At 39.6% G+C, this 17,621-nt stretch overlaps 1 protein-coding gene across 2 annotated transcripts in view; it reads right to left on the bottom strand.

Annotated features, from left to right (window-relative positions):
* The window catches only part of LOC112934119 (S-adenosyl-L-methionine-dependent tRNA 4-demethylwyosine synthase TYW1), a 201,860-nt gene that overhangs the window by 171,678 nt on the left and 12,561 nt on the right, over positions 1-17,621 (bottom strand). For both annotated transcript variants that reach the window (XM_026017508.2, XM_072752780.1), the window contains exon 7: positions 13,265-13,387. In XM_026017508.2, coding sequence (XP_025873293.1) covers positions 13,265-13,387 — 123 coding nt within the window. The remainder of the gene's footprint in view (positions 1-13,264; positions 13,388-17,621) is intronic.

The raw sequence follows: 17,621 nt of genomic DNA, 5'->3' as shown, positions 1-17,621 counted from the left end.
ATTAAGTTTCAGCTACTCTTTTTTTAAGATTTTATTTATTTATTCATGAGAGACACAGAGAGAGGCAGAGACATTGGGAGAAAAAGGCTTCCGACTCGATCCCAGGCTACAACCTGAGCCAAAGGCAGACGCTCAACCATTGAACCACCCCGCCACCCAGCTACCCCTCAGTTACTCTTAAAATACTTAAAAACAGGGGCATCCAGGTGGCTTAGTTGGTGAAGTGTCCAACTCTTTGATTTCAGCTCAGGTCATGATCTCAGGGTCATGGGATCAAGTCCCACTCAGGCTCAGCGCTATGCGTGAAGCCTGCTTGGGATTCTCTCTCCCTGTCCATTTGTCCCTACCCTCTCCACTCTCATGCTCCCTCTTTCTCTCTCAAAAGAAAAAAAAAATTAAAATTAAAGAATCCTTTGGCTTCTTTTAAATCTATTTCAGACCTAAAACCAAAAAGGAAGTCTGTGATGGAGCAAGATGAATTGACCTTGACCGCATTTGTAGGTCTCTGAGGTAATTCCATAGCAAGTTACTAGAATTCCCCACTAATCACACAAGAATTGCCAGGAGGTGGCACTATCTGCTCTCAAAAACCTCTGTCACCACAAAACATCACCAGCTCATCTACTTACCCTAAAGGCTACATAAATCCAAAACTGGACTCAAGAGCTCCAGAGACACTCTCTCATGGTTATGAAAACAAATTCTGACCCTAGGAAATGAATACTCCTGAAAAGGATGATCGTGGAACACTGCCCATGTCCCATCACTACAGAAGTGATCTATGATAAAATATGAGAGTAGCTACTCCATTTCAACCATTCAGATACAAAATTTATATGGGAAAACGATCAGAGGCCATGATGAAAAGTCTTGGGCATTCAGGACAAACATTTATCCTTGTCTCCACAGTGGTTTAGTCACCCACTTTCCATATGCAGCAGTTACTTCATTTCTGAAAAGAAAGGCAGTGGTTCCTAACACTCCAAGAAAGTTTAAAGCACCATTTAAATTCTAATTCTAATCTCCTGGGTACAGACACTATTCACTGTTTAACCCAGAATAAAATACTATATAACAAACAGATATATATACAACTATTACACCACCTAAACATAAATCAATGAAAATTCCACATTTGGTCAACCTTGAATCCCCCCTTCCCCCATACACCCCGCTGGACAAAGAGCTTTAATTCCCACAGACTGGCTCACTCCATCCACCATGCCCTGGTTTCTCCTAAGGAAAGGACAACTCCAAGAGCCAGACTAAACCATCTCCCTGTCTCCCAACTTGTAATTCCATCCCATCCCAACTCCCAAACGTGAAAGAAAATACACGTCCTCTCGAAGCTGCTACTTCCGAACATGTAAAAAAAAAAAAAGGAAATTGATTATAAACTAATGTCCTAGGCACTTAAGAAAATGACTATAAGTAAGTGAAAAGTCCTTTATAAACAAATAGGCCTATATTAATCTTACATAATCATGGGAGCAAAAAATGGTACCAATTTCCTTTTAAAAAGATATCATGCAACATCACCTAATTCATCTTCATACCATCATCCCAGAAACCACAGTACCATTCCAATTATCACCTAGAAAATAAACAAGGCAAAAAAGTCATCCATTAAAGATTGTAAGGTAAAATTCCACCTGGCCAGGTAACTGCCAAACAAGTGTATTATCACAAATGAGCTCTTTATTACCAAAGCATACAGACATTCCTTCTGGGAAAAAGAATCCTTCTGACTGTTTAAATCTATTTATTTTATTGATCCTTGTTTATCATCCAGTGATTCCATTCCTTATCAAGGCATGCAGAAAACAGTTGCCAGGTTCTCTAGAAAGGTCATCTTTCTATACAGCCAGCTTTACCTAAACCTGGAAGCCTTGTTAGCACAAGGCAGGCATTCTGTAAATGTTTGGCCAAATAAATGAATGCCTCAAAACTTCCAGAAGGCTAATCCTGGCTCTAGAAAAGTAGAACTCACTTAGTTTGGTAACTGATTCTAGATCTGGCAACTTTCAATATTAAAAACTCTCCTTCAGGTATAAAAACTAAAACTCCTGCTGCTGCAATTTAACACTGCTTCTGCAGATTCCTATTTCTTTAAGAAACGAACCCCCATGTACCACTTGCTTGTCACAGCTCAGTTTTTAAATGACGAGCTTTCAATGGGACTGAAAGTTTTTCTGTTTACTACTAGGCTTTAAGGATGCTTTCTGAACTTTCTGAAAAGCAGTTTGACCAGATGTCAAATGGTTTTCCTCTGACCCAGTGTTTCTATTTTGGGTAACCTGACTTAAGAAAATAATTCCAGGGGACGCCCGGGTGGCTTAGCAGTTGAGGGTCTGCCTTTGGCTCAGGGAGTGATCCCGGAGTCCTGGGATTGAGTCCAAATTGGGCCTCTTGCATGGAACCTGCTTCTCCCTCTGCCTAGGTCTCTGCCTCTCTCTCTGTTGTCTTTCATGAATAAATATCAAGAAAGGGAAAGGGAAAGGAGGAAGAAAGAAAAGAAAAAAAAGAAAAGAAAAGAAAAGAAAAGAAAAGAAAAGAAAAGAAAAGAAAAGAAAGAAAAGAAAAGAAAAGAAAAGAAAAGAAAAGAAAAGAAAAGAAAAGAAAAGAAAAGAAAAGAAAAAAGAAAAGAATTGCAGACAGAACTCACTATAATAATGCTCCTGACTACACAAGCCATGGGTAGGACAGGTTGGTTTAAAGGCAGTGTCTTGGGGTTGAAGGGATGTGTTACTTGTGTTTCTGGGTGAATTAAACAGCCAAAGCCTTAAAAATAATAATGAAAGAAGAACAGCTTCATGTTATTCCACTGCAGTACTATGCAACTTTTTTTTTTTTAATTTTTTTATTTATTTATGATAGTCACAGAGAGAGAGAGAGAGAGGCAGAGACATAGGCAGAGGGAGAAGCAGGCTCCATGCACCGGGAGCCTGACGTGGGATTCGATCCCGAGGCTCCAGGATCGCGCCCTGGGCCAAAGGCAGGCGCCAAACCGCTGCGCCACCCAGGGATCCCAACTATGCAACTTTATAATCAGAACTGGACACACTGAGATCCCTTTGTAAAATGAAATGCTTCTCTGGTGAGTAATTACCAAGCATTCACCATTTATTTCCGAAACTAATGATACTGATATCACTGTCTGCTTAACCGGAACATGCTGTGCGGAGTATTTAATAACATTTATTTACTGCAGGAAAAAAAGGAACATTCTGCTCTACAATTATAAATCAAAACCATGAGAAAAACAAAAAATACACAACCTAAGAACTGTCAGGCTCTTGCTGACTCCCTGTGCCTATCCAATCTCTTCAGATTCTCTCCTAGAAACCATTTCCGCTGGGGAGAGGGGTAAAACAAAGAGATGGAGCTGAGGCTTGACCCCACCCCTACCAGCTGGCCAGATAACCAACTTTGGAAAAATTGTTTGACTTCTCTAAACCTGCTTCCTACCCTGTAAATGGTAAAATGGAGACAATAATAGTATGGATATCAGGATCAATATGAGGATTGAATGATATAATTCAATGTGTACTTTGATTTCTCCTAATACCCTGAAGTTATACAGGAATTACCCTCTTTCCCCACATCCTTAATCCATCCATCTTATTCAATCAAACCACATTGCTTCCCAATGCCTATAGGTGAAAATTCACATCCCCGTAACAGAGAATAAAAAGGCCTCCAGTATCTTGCCCCTGCCTTCCTTCTCTATTTCACTCCACACTTCCTCACTCCTGCTTGAAGCTCTTGATAGGCCAAACAGTTCAGAGCTCCCCAAAACACCATGCCCCCCAGCATGCCACCCCTCCACTTCCGCATCTGTCTTCCTAGCTTTCCAACGTTTCACATGTTAGCTCTCTCGTTCTTGGACATCACTTCCACCCCTCAAAATCTCTTTAATCCTAGAATTACTGCCCTGGATCTTGCTACAGAGGAAGGGAGGCACACCACAGGGGTATACCAGTTGGACCAAACCCATCCCACTTGAAAATAATTTCTCATATGGTAACAGTTCACAGATATCAAGTACATACATGCCAGGGAATAAAATAGTGTGTAGGTGAATGAACTTCATCTTCATAACAACTTTAGAAGCATTACTTTTATAATCTCCCACTTTAGAGATGAGAAAACAAAAGGACAGAGAGTAAAGTAACTTGCCCACAGACACAGAGGCAGAGACCGTTTGACTCCATGAAAATCAGTGAGCATTACTCTAAAAGAAGTCATGTAATAGGAGTACTTTGGCCCAATACTCCTAAGTACTAGCACATCCTCTACAGTAACAACTCAGGCAATTAATTTAGTGCAGCACCTGACAAGAATCAGGCAGAACTAGTAACTCAGGAATATGTATGAATGGACCCTAAGGAAAATGCCAAAAAATATGTGAAAAAGAAAAGCCAGGCAGTAGTAACATCCACTGAGTTTAGTATATTATGTCCAATATGAAATGAAAATATAAGACATATTCCAAAATCCTGCCATAAGTTAAAGAAAAAAACTGATGGCTTATTTTCGTGTCATACTGAAGTTGGAAAAATATTTATTTTTGCTCCAAATCTAATGATTTCATGAGAAACTTTTTGTGAGAATCTAAAATATCATAAATCAACTCCTTAAAGTTCATAAAATCCAAAATCATTTCATTTCAAAAAATAATTTACAGAGATGTCCAAAATGTTTGTTCTCTCCAGTGCTGTCTAGTGGACAGAAAATGAAAAGCACAGAAAAAACTAACCCACATTATTCCAAACTCTTACTATATACTTGGAATTTGCTAAAAATTAGATCTTAAGTGTTCTCAACACACACACAAACACACACACAAGGTAACTACATGAGGTGATGAATTTGTTAACTTGATTGTGTTAATCATTTTACAATGTCACATATCATCACATCATATACCTTAAAAATCAGCGTATAATCTAAATACATACAATTTTTATTTGTCAATCATAACTCAATAAAGCTGGAGAAAAAATTATTCCCAACTCTTCACTCACAACAAATAAAGTTTTAAATACCTTCTCTAAATCTTATGGAAAAATCTAGAAATCTATCTAAATCAGGTATCTAATGAACTGAAATCTATCCTGTTTTAAGACAGTTTTGCCCCTGAAAAATTACTCAGATTCTTCATTAAAAGTCATAAAATTACACATATGCTTTGACCCAGTGTATCAATGTGAGGAAAATACAACCTAAGAAATATTCATACATTTTTAAAACTAAAAAAGGTCTCAGACCAGTGCCAATTCTAACAGCAGAAAACCCGCAACAGGGGCAGCCAGGGTGGCTCAGAGGTTTAGCGCCGCCTTCAGCCCAGGGCGTGATCCTGGAGACTTGGGATCGAGCCCCACGTCAGGCTTCCTGCATGGAGCTTGCTTCTCCCTCTGCCTGTGTCTCTGCCTCTCTCTGTCTCTCATGAATAAATCATCTTAAAAAAAAAAAAAAAGAAAAAGAAAACCTGAAATAGACTGGCTGGCCAGCTGTAGTAAAGTGTATAAACAAGTTTAAAATGTCTAAGCAAATCTCTCATTTTGACAAGTGTCAGGCTGAGATCATTGACGCATCCTCAAGCACGTGTTCTCATCTGACTCACACCTGTGAAGAAGGCAGAGGGCACAGCCCTTGTTCTCAGACAAGGGGATTAAAGCTGGGGAGGGTTAATCTGTGCCTCAGATCACTGAATTACACACTGCTGGGCCAAGCCCTGAACCCACATTCCACATACTTGTCATTCTTAATAGCTCCTCTGCCAGGGCTTCTGAAATACAAAGCTACTAAAAATGACAGAAACTATACATGCAAGTATTTGGAAATAAGTAACAAAAATGCTGCAACAGGAAAGACAGCAATTTTAAATCGGGAAAATAATTTTGGATATTATAAATGCTTAGAGTTTTACACTCAACCAAGAATTTTTTGGTTATGAGCTTTACAAAAGCAACCAAACCACCTAATATAAAAATGGATACAGTGCCCTTTCCTGAAGGGAGGTCTGGCCTTTGTCCCCAGTTTTTGGAAAGTAACATCTAAACCCTTGGAATTTCCTGAGTGATAGCAGTGTCTGTTACTCACGGTGGACTCCTTAGACCACACTAGACTGGAAGGTGCTGGAGACCAAGTTCAATCACATAGATAGATAGATAAAAATAAATATAAATAAATAAATAAATGAAAGAAAGAAAGAAAGAAAGAAAGAAAGAAAGAAAGAAAGAAAGAAAGAAAGAAAGAAAGAAAGAAATGACACAGGCAGTCACCCAGTCATGGTTACATAATGAAGCCCCAGTATAAACTGGACACCGAACCTCAGGTAAGCCTCCCAGGTTAGCAATATCCATGTCTACCGTCACATATCAATGCTGAGAGGGCGACACATTCTGGGAATGAATGAAGGCCTCCTAGAATCTGTTCTATGCATCTCTTCCTTTGGCCGATTTTCTGTACCCCTTCCCAGCAACAAAAACCAGGAGGATAACAGCTTTCAGGGAGTTCTAGAACTCCCTGAACTCAAAGTTCTGTGAGTCTTTCTAGTAAATTATCAAAGCTGAGGCTGGTTTTCAGAAGCCCTCTCACCCAAAACTTGCAATGGGTGTCAGAAGTGAAAGCAATCATGGGGTCTATGCCCTCAGACCTTGTAATTTATCTACTACCAGGTAGACAGAAAGAGATGGTTCAAAGGAAAAGAAAACGTGTTCAATCTGACTCAAAATGAAAGAAATACAAATTAAAATCAGGTTATTATTTTTCACTTTTCAGGCTGGCAAGACTTCAAAGACTGATAACACCGCGGGTCAGCAAAGATAAAGAGAAATCTCATCTCTCAATAGATAACAACAGATAAAAATGACTTCAATTTTTTATACGGCAATTTGGAAATATCTATTAAAACTATAAAATCCCCTTTGATACAGAAATTTCCATGTTATGAACTTAATTCTTGAGATAAATTTATACCAGTGGCAAAAAATATAAGAACAAGGGTATTAAAACACCTAAATATTAATCAACAGAAGCCAACCACATCATAAGACATAGTCCTAGACCACTACATAAACACTAGAATGGAGTGGGTAGATCTGTATGACAGCACTGGAAAGCTGTCATACTAGATGGAAAAAAAGCAGTCTGTAGACTTGGGAATACAAAAAGATCCATCTGTGTAGCCAGAAAAATTAAGTTAGACCAAAGTGCAGGTGTGTTCGTAAAGGTAGTAAAAACACTTGGGAGAATATTTCCAAACTATCAACTGTGGTTTCCTATGAAAAGGAGAATTAGAAGAACAGGGACAGGGAGCTATATTCTTTGGAATTTCTTAAACAGATGTAAGCAGGGCATTAAATTAAATGCAATTCCACAAGCAGGGTCAGATCAAATTATGTATTTTCAAAGGGAGTATTTAAGAACTAGCAACTTCAGATGGAGTAACTGGGTGATGGGCATTAAGGAGGGCACTTGATGTAATGGGCACTGGGTGTTTAGGCAACCAATGAATCACTAAATTCTACCCCTGAAATTAATAATACACTATACATTAACTAAATTGAATTTAAATAAAAAAAAATTTAATGCCTCCCTCACATCAGGGATGTCAAAGGGTAGAATACATGCAGATAAGGACAGAGGATTTTTGAAAATTTCTTTGGAGAATGTTGGTAAAGTATTTTGAGATTTCCCTTTGCCTCAAATAGAGAGAGCCTAGAGGGTAGGTGCCTTCCTCTCACCTCAAGCAGCAGGGAAGAGGCACCAACAAAGAAGCTGCTGGGCAGCATCCCGATGCTCAGAGGGCATCAATGCTCAGTGTAGAACTCCTGCCCAGGAAACCCAGACCAGTTTCTTTAGTAAGTGAGCACTTGTTCTAGGCAGGAATCAGCCTGACCTCCCAGAATAAAGAATTTGGAAGTGTTCCTGTGGGAGCACACAGGGGTGCAGGTGGGGGAGATCTTAGATGCAGACCAACTGGGAACTAGAGAGAACAAATGGTAAACCTCAAAGAGAGGAAGGGCTCTGAGGAAGGAGTAAGCCTTCCTTCCTCAGCAGCTCACTTTTCAGGGTACACATGCTCAATGCAAGGAATCGAGTCAGGAGACGCCATGGACAATGTTTCCAAAGAAGCGAAGACAGTACTGCCTGGAAGAAGAGTCAAATTGAAACACCTGACAAAGGATGAGAGCACAGAGCCTCTGATGACAGTACCACATAAGAACTTTCTACTTCTCTCTTTCCTGCCTCCCGATCCATTCCCCAGGCCCTAAGGAGATCCAAAACAGCAGCTGGCAAATAGTTCAGAAAGTAAACAAGGCAGGAGGAGTTTCACCCTTCAGTTAAATTAGAAACTTTGGGTTTCTTTAGTAATGCTTAGTACATATTATATAGGATTGGGCATTCTACTGCCGAATTACTACTTTGTGTCTTAAGTGCCTGTAACCAAAAATGACCAGACAAGCCACGGAATCTGCCAGTTTTCTCTTCAGTACAGGCTGAAAGGGACAGTAAAATTCAAAATAAAGCAGCCTTTATGATAACTTCCCAAAAGTAATTCTTGTTTGTAACACCTTAGGCTATACCCAATTTACTAGTTTTAAAAGATTTTTCTGGGAAAAAAAAAGCTTTTTCTCTAAGTTGGGATTTTGTTGTTGTTGTTTTAAGAGAGGGAGAGAAGAGGGAGGCAGAGGAGGAGGGAAAGACAGAATCTCAAGCAGTTCCATGCCCAGCGAGGAGCCCACTGAGACCCTGTGACCATGACCTGAGCAGAAATCAAGAGTCGGACACTTAACCGAGCCACCCAGGAGCTCCTTTCTTTATATTTTTAAATGAGGTTGTAAAGACTACCTGAGAATATGACAAATATTTTTAGGGGCACCTGGGTGGCTCAATCAGTTAAGCATCTGCCTTCCACTCAGGTCATGATCCCGGGAGCCTACTTCTCCCTCGGCTTCTGCCACTCCCCGTTTGTTCTCTCACTCTCTGGTCTTGGTTGGTCTTGGTATAGGTGAGAATCACCTCATCAAAAAAAAAAAAAAAAGAATCACCTCATCACTCCATTTGTAAAGGTATATTTTATCCTTTGTAATTAGAAAAACATCTGAAACAGTATTTTCCCCCACTGATTTACTTATTTTTGGCACGTCTAAGTGGATTAGTTTCTGGGATGTTATTTTGAGACTATGTGAATGTGTTCCCTAAGTGCATTTCACCCAATCCTTGCTTAAATCAATTATCACACTGAGGATTGAAAACAAGTGAATTTCTAATCTATCATGCCTTCTATATTTATTACCTGAAAACCTTCACTAAAGACTTTCTCCTGTGCTTCCTCATTGTTGAGTAGCACAAGGCCTGGTGAGTAGCACAACTGATTGATGCAATACAATCCATTATGCTCATTATATAATCATCATGTTCATTTTTGATGCTTAGATTGTCCCAAATTTAGCCTGTGGGAAACTCTTCAAGCTGGTTCTGGTGTCCTTTTGACATGTCCATTAGTCACTAAGGATCTACTTGCCCAACAAGATGTCCCAGGCCCATCTGTTAATCTTCCTTCCTCAACCCTGGGAGCAGTCATTTCTCCAAGAAGTCCTGTTCCTTTAAGTGAAGAATAATATTTAGAAAACAAGATCTGAGTGCTAACCACCTTTGTCTCTAGGCCTGGGGAATAACAAAGAATACATCTGTTCTTTGTCCCCAGTTCAATACATCTGTTCTTTGTCCCCAGTTCCGGGCAGGGAGCTTCAAAACCCCTTGGCATTTTCTAAGTGCCAGAAGGGTCATTGTTATGCAAATGAGGGGGCTACGTAGGTTCAGGATGGGGGCTGGTCATCATCAGAAAAACCAACCACTCAATCCAACTTTGGGCCAGCTGGATCTCCAGGGAAAGAAACAGGGAGGAAGGTCAGCTGGAGAATGAGTTCAATCACATAGCCAATGGTCTAATCAGTCTGGCCCATGCAATGGAATTCCAATAAAAATTCTGGATGTTAAAGCTCAGTATAGCTCCCTAGTTAGTGAACACATGGACATGGTGGGAAGGGATGATGTGCCTGGATTTCACACAGAGAGGGCACAGAAACTCTTGAGTCTCTTCCCCACCCCTCTATTCTGAGACCTTGCCCTGTGTGTCTTTGCCACTTGGTTATTTCTAATTTGCATCTTTCAAAATTCTCATTGTGAGTATAGTGCTTTCAGTGAGTTCTCGATATTCTAGCAAATTACTGAAACACAGGATCATGAGACCTCCAAATTTAAAACCAACTGATCAGAAGTGCAGGTGGCCTCCAACTTAGAGCTGCCATCTGAAGTGGAGGCAGTGTTGTGCAAGACTATAAACCAAGCCTGCACAGTCTTGAGGCTAACTCTAGGTAGTTAACTAGTGTCAAAGCTGAACAGCAGGTCACCTGAACTGAACTGGGTGTTAGCTGGTGTCAGAACACGGAAGGTTCTGCTTTTAATGCAGTTGGTTAAGCATTCGACCCTTGGTTTCCACTCAGGTCATGATCTCATCGTCATGAGATCGAGTGAGCCCCATGTCAGGCTCCACACCCACCTCAGGGTCTGCTTGAGATTCTCTCTCCCTCTCTGCCCCTCTTGCTCTAGCTCTCTCTCTAAAATAAGTAAATAAATCTTAAGGAAATAAAAAAAAATAATATGAAAGGTTCTTTCTGTAAACACGGCTACAAAATACTATTTATACATGCATACACAAATTATAAATTCGCAAATACGCCATGACAATAAACACATGCAAAGAAAATCTTACATTCAGATCAACCCCCAAATCAAATCCAACACCACATGAAAATCACACTAATAGACATGAATCCACCTCATTTCTTTTTAATGTAGGCTCCATGCCCAGTGTGGAGCACTTGAACTCACGATCAAGAGTTGGATGCTCAACTGACTAGGCTACCCAGGCACCCTCACCTCATTATTTTTCACAGCTGCATAACAATATCTATATAGTGCGGATATATCCTGCTTTTTTCAACCAATAACTGGCAGTTGTTTGCTATATATGCTTGTAGCAGCATAATCTTGTGTGTTTGCCACTTTGTATTTATAAACATTTATCTTCAAGGCAAATTCACACAACTAGGCCTGCTGGATCATGGGTAAACGTGTATGGATTGTGTAGACTGCCAAAAGCCCCTCTATATAGGATGTATCATTCTGGACTTTCATTAGGAAGGTGTGAGTACCTGTTTTCCCAGAGCCTCATTAGCTACATGTGCTGTCCAATTTTTAAACTTCTGCTATTTTGGTAGGTAAGAAATACACGTTGGTATAGTTTTAATGTGCATGTCCTTCATTGAGTGAATTTGAGCAAGTTTTCATATGCTTAAAGTCTACTTGTAGAGCTTTTTTAGACTTGTCTATTTAGGTGTTTTGGCCAATTTTTTTCACTACAAGTCTTTTTTCTTTCAACTTTTAAGAGCACTTTGTACAATAGAAAAATTAACCCTTCTTTATTATATAAGGGGCAAATATTTTCCCCTCTTTTTATGTCTTTTGATATGCCTATAACCATCCAAATCTTTTTCAAAAACTATTTGTAAATTTAATCTTTTACTGTTTCTAGATTTTAAATCATACACAAAACCTTTCTCCAAGCTATAAAATAATGCATCTTAATCTATTATTTACATTTTTCTTCAACATCGAGATCTCTGACCCAATTGGAGTTCATTCTGACATATGTAAGAGGCACAGAGCCAATTTTAAGTTTCCACAGAGAGCTATCTGGTTGCCAACATCATCTATCTTAAAAGTATATTGTTCCCCCAGGGAAAAGAAATGCCATCTTTATCGTATGTGAAATTCCCATATATTCTTAGGGCTGTTCCTGAAATTCTATTCTGTTGCATCAATCGGTCTCAACAAGAACCAAAAGAGTTTTAATTACAGATGCCTTGTAGTAAGTCTTAATATCTGGTAGAGCTAGTCTTTCTCATTACTATACCAAGGCTTTCCTAACTATTCTTACATGTTTGTTTTTCCATATGAATCAACCAGTCTAACTCCAGGAAAAAAAAAAGTTATTAAAAATTTTAATGCTTTCTAAAATGTTAGGGATCCCTGGGTGGCTCAGCGGTTTACTGCCTGCCTTCGGCCCAGGGCATAATCCTGGAGTCCCGGGATCGAGTCCTGCATCAGCATCCCTTCAAGGAGCCCGATTCTCCCTCTGCCTCCTGTGTCTCTCATGAATAAATAAATAAAATCTTTTAAAAAAAAATTTTTAATGGGATTTTCATCTCTTTTATTTCTGGATAAAAGAAAATTGACATCTTTAGAACACTGAGTCACCATATCTAAAAAACAGAGGTAAATCTGTTCAAGGCATTGTTATATCTTTCAGGAATGTTTTCAGTTTTCATTACAGAGATTTAGAATATCTCTTTTTAAATTTATTTCTCTGTACTTATTTATCTTTTATACACAGCTGTATAGGGGTCTTCTATTATGGCTTCTAACTGGTTGTTTGGAAGGCTACTGGCTTTTTTGCCTTATTATATCCTGCTATTCTTTCATTTGAGTGTGTTAATTTTATCATTGATTTTCTTGTATTTTTCCATAGTTTTACTTCTTTCATTTCTAAAATTTATGCACTTAATACATTTTTAGTAGGATATTGTCATTTCCCAAAACTCACATGTAAATTGAGTCTATTTACTTTTATGCTATTGTGTATATCATACTATTTCAATTTCAGATCATTGGAATCTATGTAAAATCATAGTGCACTGTACATTCTCACACCCATCTCGTTAACTGCAACAATGACAACCCAGACTAATGCTTCCTAGGTTCCTAGGGTCTCCACCTACATCAATCTCAACACCTACAAACCAAGGTGCTATCCCTAAGCCCAACTCCACTCAGCCTAGAGAACAGGGAAGCACCTATAAGAGAGTTCCACTTGGAATCTGCACTCACTCAATCTCTTCATGCCATTCATCCTATCTTTGCAACCATAACACTGAATGAAGCCCCTCCACCTTTTCCTCAATCCCTGCCCTCAAATCTGCCTATCCTACTACAAGCTCACTTTCACAGGGCTTAGAGGGAAGATTTTCACAAAACTCACGTAAAAATGGCAAAGAAGTATAACACTCTCAAGAGGGAGGCAAAGAAAGAAGACTGTCTAATGAGCTCAGATGGACCACACACTGATACAGAATGCTAGATGTTAGCTAACTGCAGGAACCAAGTTCACTGTTTCCCAGGATTGTAGTACCTTTTCTTTCTTCACACAATTCATAATCTTGCCAAGGTCCTCAACATCAACGACAGAATTTAAATTCTGATGGTCTTCAGTACCAGATTCTTCCTCACTGGTGCTCTCAGAGGGCTCTTCCTCCTGGAATATCAATGTTTCGGAAATACATTATTCAAAGTAGCAAACCCCTCAAATTATGAGTTCACTGGATAGATCTGAGATATTTTAGGATAGAGGCCAACAAACTATGGCTCACAAGCCACATCAAGCAAGCAACCATCACTTGCACATCACCTATAGCTACTTTCTTGATACAGTGGCAGAACTGATAGTTCCAACAAAAACCGTATGACCCACAAAAAAGGAAATATGTACCAGTAGGCCCTTTACAAAAAAAGTTTCTTCACCTCTGTTTGGGACACAGAACCAACCAGGCTTAGTGAGGAACTAAATGCAGGAATGAAAAAAAGGAAGAAATGAAGCATGGCTCTCAAGTTTCTTTTGTATGTACTTGAGATGGTGGTGCTGTTTACGGAGATGAGAAACAGACCGGGGAAGTGGAAATGAAAAGCTCCATTTGGAATTTATAAAGTATGAGATGCCACAGACATCTAAGCCGAGATTTTAAAGAAGATGCACAAAAGAGAGCAAAATTCCGGGTAAACCTCAGAGGTGGAAATATAAACACAGGAATACTAGCATATAGACAGAACTTAAAGCCATGTAACTAAGGTAAGTATTAACAAAGAAAAGAACCTAGCACCAAGCCCTGAATCATTCCACCATACAGAGGTTAGATAAAGGAAGATGGTCCCAAGCGAAAAAGGAAGAAAACCATGAAAATGGTATCACAAAAACCAAGAAATGAGAGTGATTCAAAGAAGGAATCAGTGGTATCGAATACCGTTGAGAGGTCAAGTAAAATGAAGACAGAGGAATATCCATGAGGCATGAAAACATGATGTCCTGGGACCTAGGCAGGAGCAGCTGCTGTGGGAAAGTCAACGAGAGTGGGTGAGCATGACATGGGACTTCTCCCAGCTGCAGAGTGGAGAGAACACCCCTTCTAATGGAAAATAACACTGAATAACAGAATATTTTAATACCATAATTTTTAAATGTATCACTAAGCTGGCAAACATGACAAATTCAAAGAGGACAAATATGAACTAAAAACGGAATCCTAGGGAAAAAAAATAAAATGGAATCCTAAGAGGTAAGTGAGAGATGGAGCTGAGAGCATCTGCTGAACTCTGGAGAACTTAACTGACAGCTGGACAGGAACAGAGAAAAATGGGCAAAGGCAAGGATACAATACCAGGAGAAGAGACCAACAGAAGACCAAAATCAAGGCCGGGACCCCACGAGGCTGCATTTCTCACGTACAGGTAAACTAGAAATAAATGTTCTGAGAAAGAAGAAAGCAGAAAAGACAGAGAATCTGGGGAAGAAAAGAGAGTAAAGAATAGACAGTTATAGGGATTTTATTAAAAGGTTCTAAAGTCTCTGTGAAGGGTAAAGGAGGAGGATTTTATCCTAAAAATTCAGAACCAAATTAAATCGAAGTTACCAAAAGCAATATTCATTCCAGCTAGAAGACAGTGAGTGGATCAATATCTTTTCTGGGGGAAAAAAAAATTGCTCCCAGCTAGAACTCTAATCAGCAAAGCATCTATGAAAAAAGGCAAGATAAAAACAGGCAGGTATAAAATTCTGAAAACTTACTTCCAAAACAACCCTTCTCAGAGACCTATTGGAGAATATGCTCCAAAAACAAGAGTAAACCAAGAAATAAGAAGATGGAAGATACCAGAATAAGGGAATCTAACCCAGGAAGCCAAAGGAAGGTTGTGTGTCACGGTGGACAGAAGACAGAGGCCTTCACCCACCCCAAGGTTTGGAGAGCAACCAGGCCAAGGTGGAGGAAAGAGGACTCATGAGAAGCCTCCAGGAAAGCAATAAAAACAACAGAATGCTGAAAAATAATTTTCAATTCCATTTGAATTTTTTCTAATGAATTAGTGATGATTATAGAGAAATCAAAGCAGATATAGCCACTACATAAGGGAAATAAACGTTTGGGAAGGAACAAGTAACACGACAGCACACAGGACAGATGGAAACATACATAGTCACAGTAACGACACAACAAGTTACAGTCTAGCCAGAAAGTGTGATACGACTGTATAGGAAAATGAGAGGAAGGGAAGTGATACTGGATATGCATGTCTGTGTGAGTGTAAGAGAGAGCAAGAGATCTCGAGATGTTTTAACAAATTAAAAAATAGCAAGAAGGGACTATTATTTACGAATACAGAGGTAAATATCTAATGAAAAAGCTAGAATTAAAAGTGATTGCCCAAGAAAAATAAGAGTTAGAGTAAGGTAAGAAAGCATAGTTTTTCATAAAAGCCTGGAAGTACTATTTGAGGGTTTATTTTTTTTTTTTTTTTTTTTTTTTACTATTTGAGGGTTTAAATGTACAAGTGTTACTTTTGATTAAAAAAATTTTGTTTACTTAGGTCTGTTTAAATGTTAAGAACCGAGGGTGATATCGGCAAAAATGGCAGAGTAGATAACTCCAAGGGCCCATCTCTGACCAACTCCCAGAGTTCTCACAAAGGTTTACAAGAACCAAGTGAACACAGAATCAAGAAAAAAGAGACTTGGGGCACCTGGATGGCTCAGATGGTTGAGCATCCAACTCTTGATTTTGGTTCAGGTCATGATCTCAGGGTTCTGGGATCAAGCCCCACATCAGGCTCCATGCTCAGCGGGGAGTCTGCTCCAGATTCTCTCTCTTCCTCTCTCTCTGCCTCTCCCTCCACTTCAGTGCATGCATGCTCTCGCTCCCTCTCTCTCTCTCTCTCTCTCTCTAAAATAAATAAATCTAAAAAAAAGAAGGAAAAAGGAAACTTAAAAATGACATTATGACATTAAAGGAAACCTGTCACAATACTACCTGGAATACAAGCTAAAGAAACAGACCTCAGAAACCACGCACAATAGACAGTCTTTACAAAGATGGTTTTTAAGTCCCCTAAACAATTACAACCCAGCAAACTACAAAAATAAAACTCTGAGGAGGAGAAAGAATTTGATTTCCAGAGTTAACACATTATAATATTAAAAACTTGCAGTTTTCAACACAACGTTACAGCATGTGCGAACAACTAAAAAGGTCTGGCCTATCCACAGGATAAATCAACTGGAACCATCCCTGAGGACACACAGGCCATGGACTAGATAGAGACTTTGAGTCAATGGTCTTAAATACGCTTCAAGAGCTTAAGGAAACCAGAAGAACAATGTCCCAACAAACAGAGAGCATTGACACAGAGACAGAAATTATAAAAAAGAAACAAATTCTTGATCTGAACTAAAAATTTTACTTGGGAGTTTCAGGAGCAGATTTGGGCAGGCAGAAGAACCAGCAAACATGAACACAGATTAGCTAGAAACTGGCCAGGGTGAAAACAAACAAATGCACCAACACATACAAAAGGGGCACTCTGAAGCAGGCGGTGTTTGCACAAGACTCTGAAAGCTCTAAACACCACTAGATTATATCCTTATCTTTATGTACATGAATTTTACCTCAATTTCTTTTAAACAGTGTAAAATAATATTAGGACCAAGGGTCGGGGGGGGGGGGGGGAGGAGATAACCAAAAGTAAGCAAAGAGACTAGCTAGAAAAGAGAACAGAAAAATGAAACAATAGCTGAAACATAAAAAACAAAGGAAACCTTTGTTTCTTACTTTTCTTGTTCCTTTGAACACAGGTGATTCCAAGACATGTTTATAAATTTACAGAGCAATCTAGTAAAGAGGAGGAAACTAACAGTGCAGGAAGAGAGACAGAGAAAACACAGGGACAAAGCCCTTGATTCCAGAGCATGCACAGAGTGGCTATGGCAGGACTGACCCATGGCCATCAACTTGGGGACGATGTGAGGATGGGGTGCGGGCACTATAGGAGGTCCCTGGCAGCTTCCTACAAGACCTGGAGGAAGGAACAGGAAGAAAAAGTATTCAACAGTCACCCTAGAGAGTGAGAAAGGGAACTTCCACAAGCATGCTGGACACTGCTGGGCAGGTCTGAGCGCACACATGGACCTGTGGTCATGGATCCAGGGTCAAAGAGCAAGCAGTCAGCAAAGGGGAAGAAGCCAGGTGGTAGGTTTCAACCTAGCTTGGGGTTTGGTCATTTGGGTTAGAAAAAGGACTGGAAGGAAGGCAAGGCCATTGAAGATGTCTATAAAAGAATGAGTATAAAATCTAAACTGAGTAAGGACAGAAGTGAAGTAAAGAGTTTTCATTATACAATGAAAAAGGCATGGGATCAGGATCCCTGGGTGGCGCAGCGGTTTGGCG

Source organism: Vulpes vulpes, chromosome 3 (assembly GCF_048418805.1).
Source record: "Vulpes vulpes isolate BD-2025 chromosome 3, VulVul3, whole genome shotgun sequence".
NCBI lineage: Eukaryota > Metazoa > Chordata > Mammalia > Carnivora > Canidae > Vulpes > Vulpes vulpes.
This window is presented reverse-complemented; position numbering and strand designations above follow the sequence as displayed.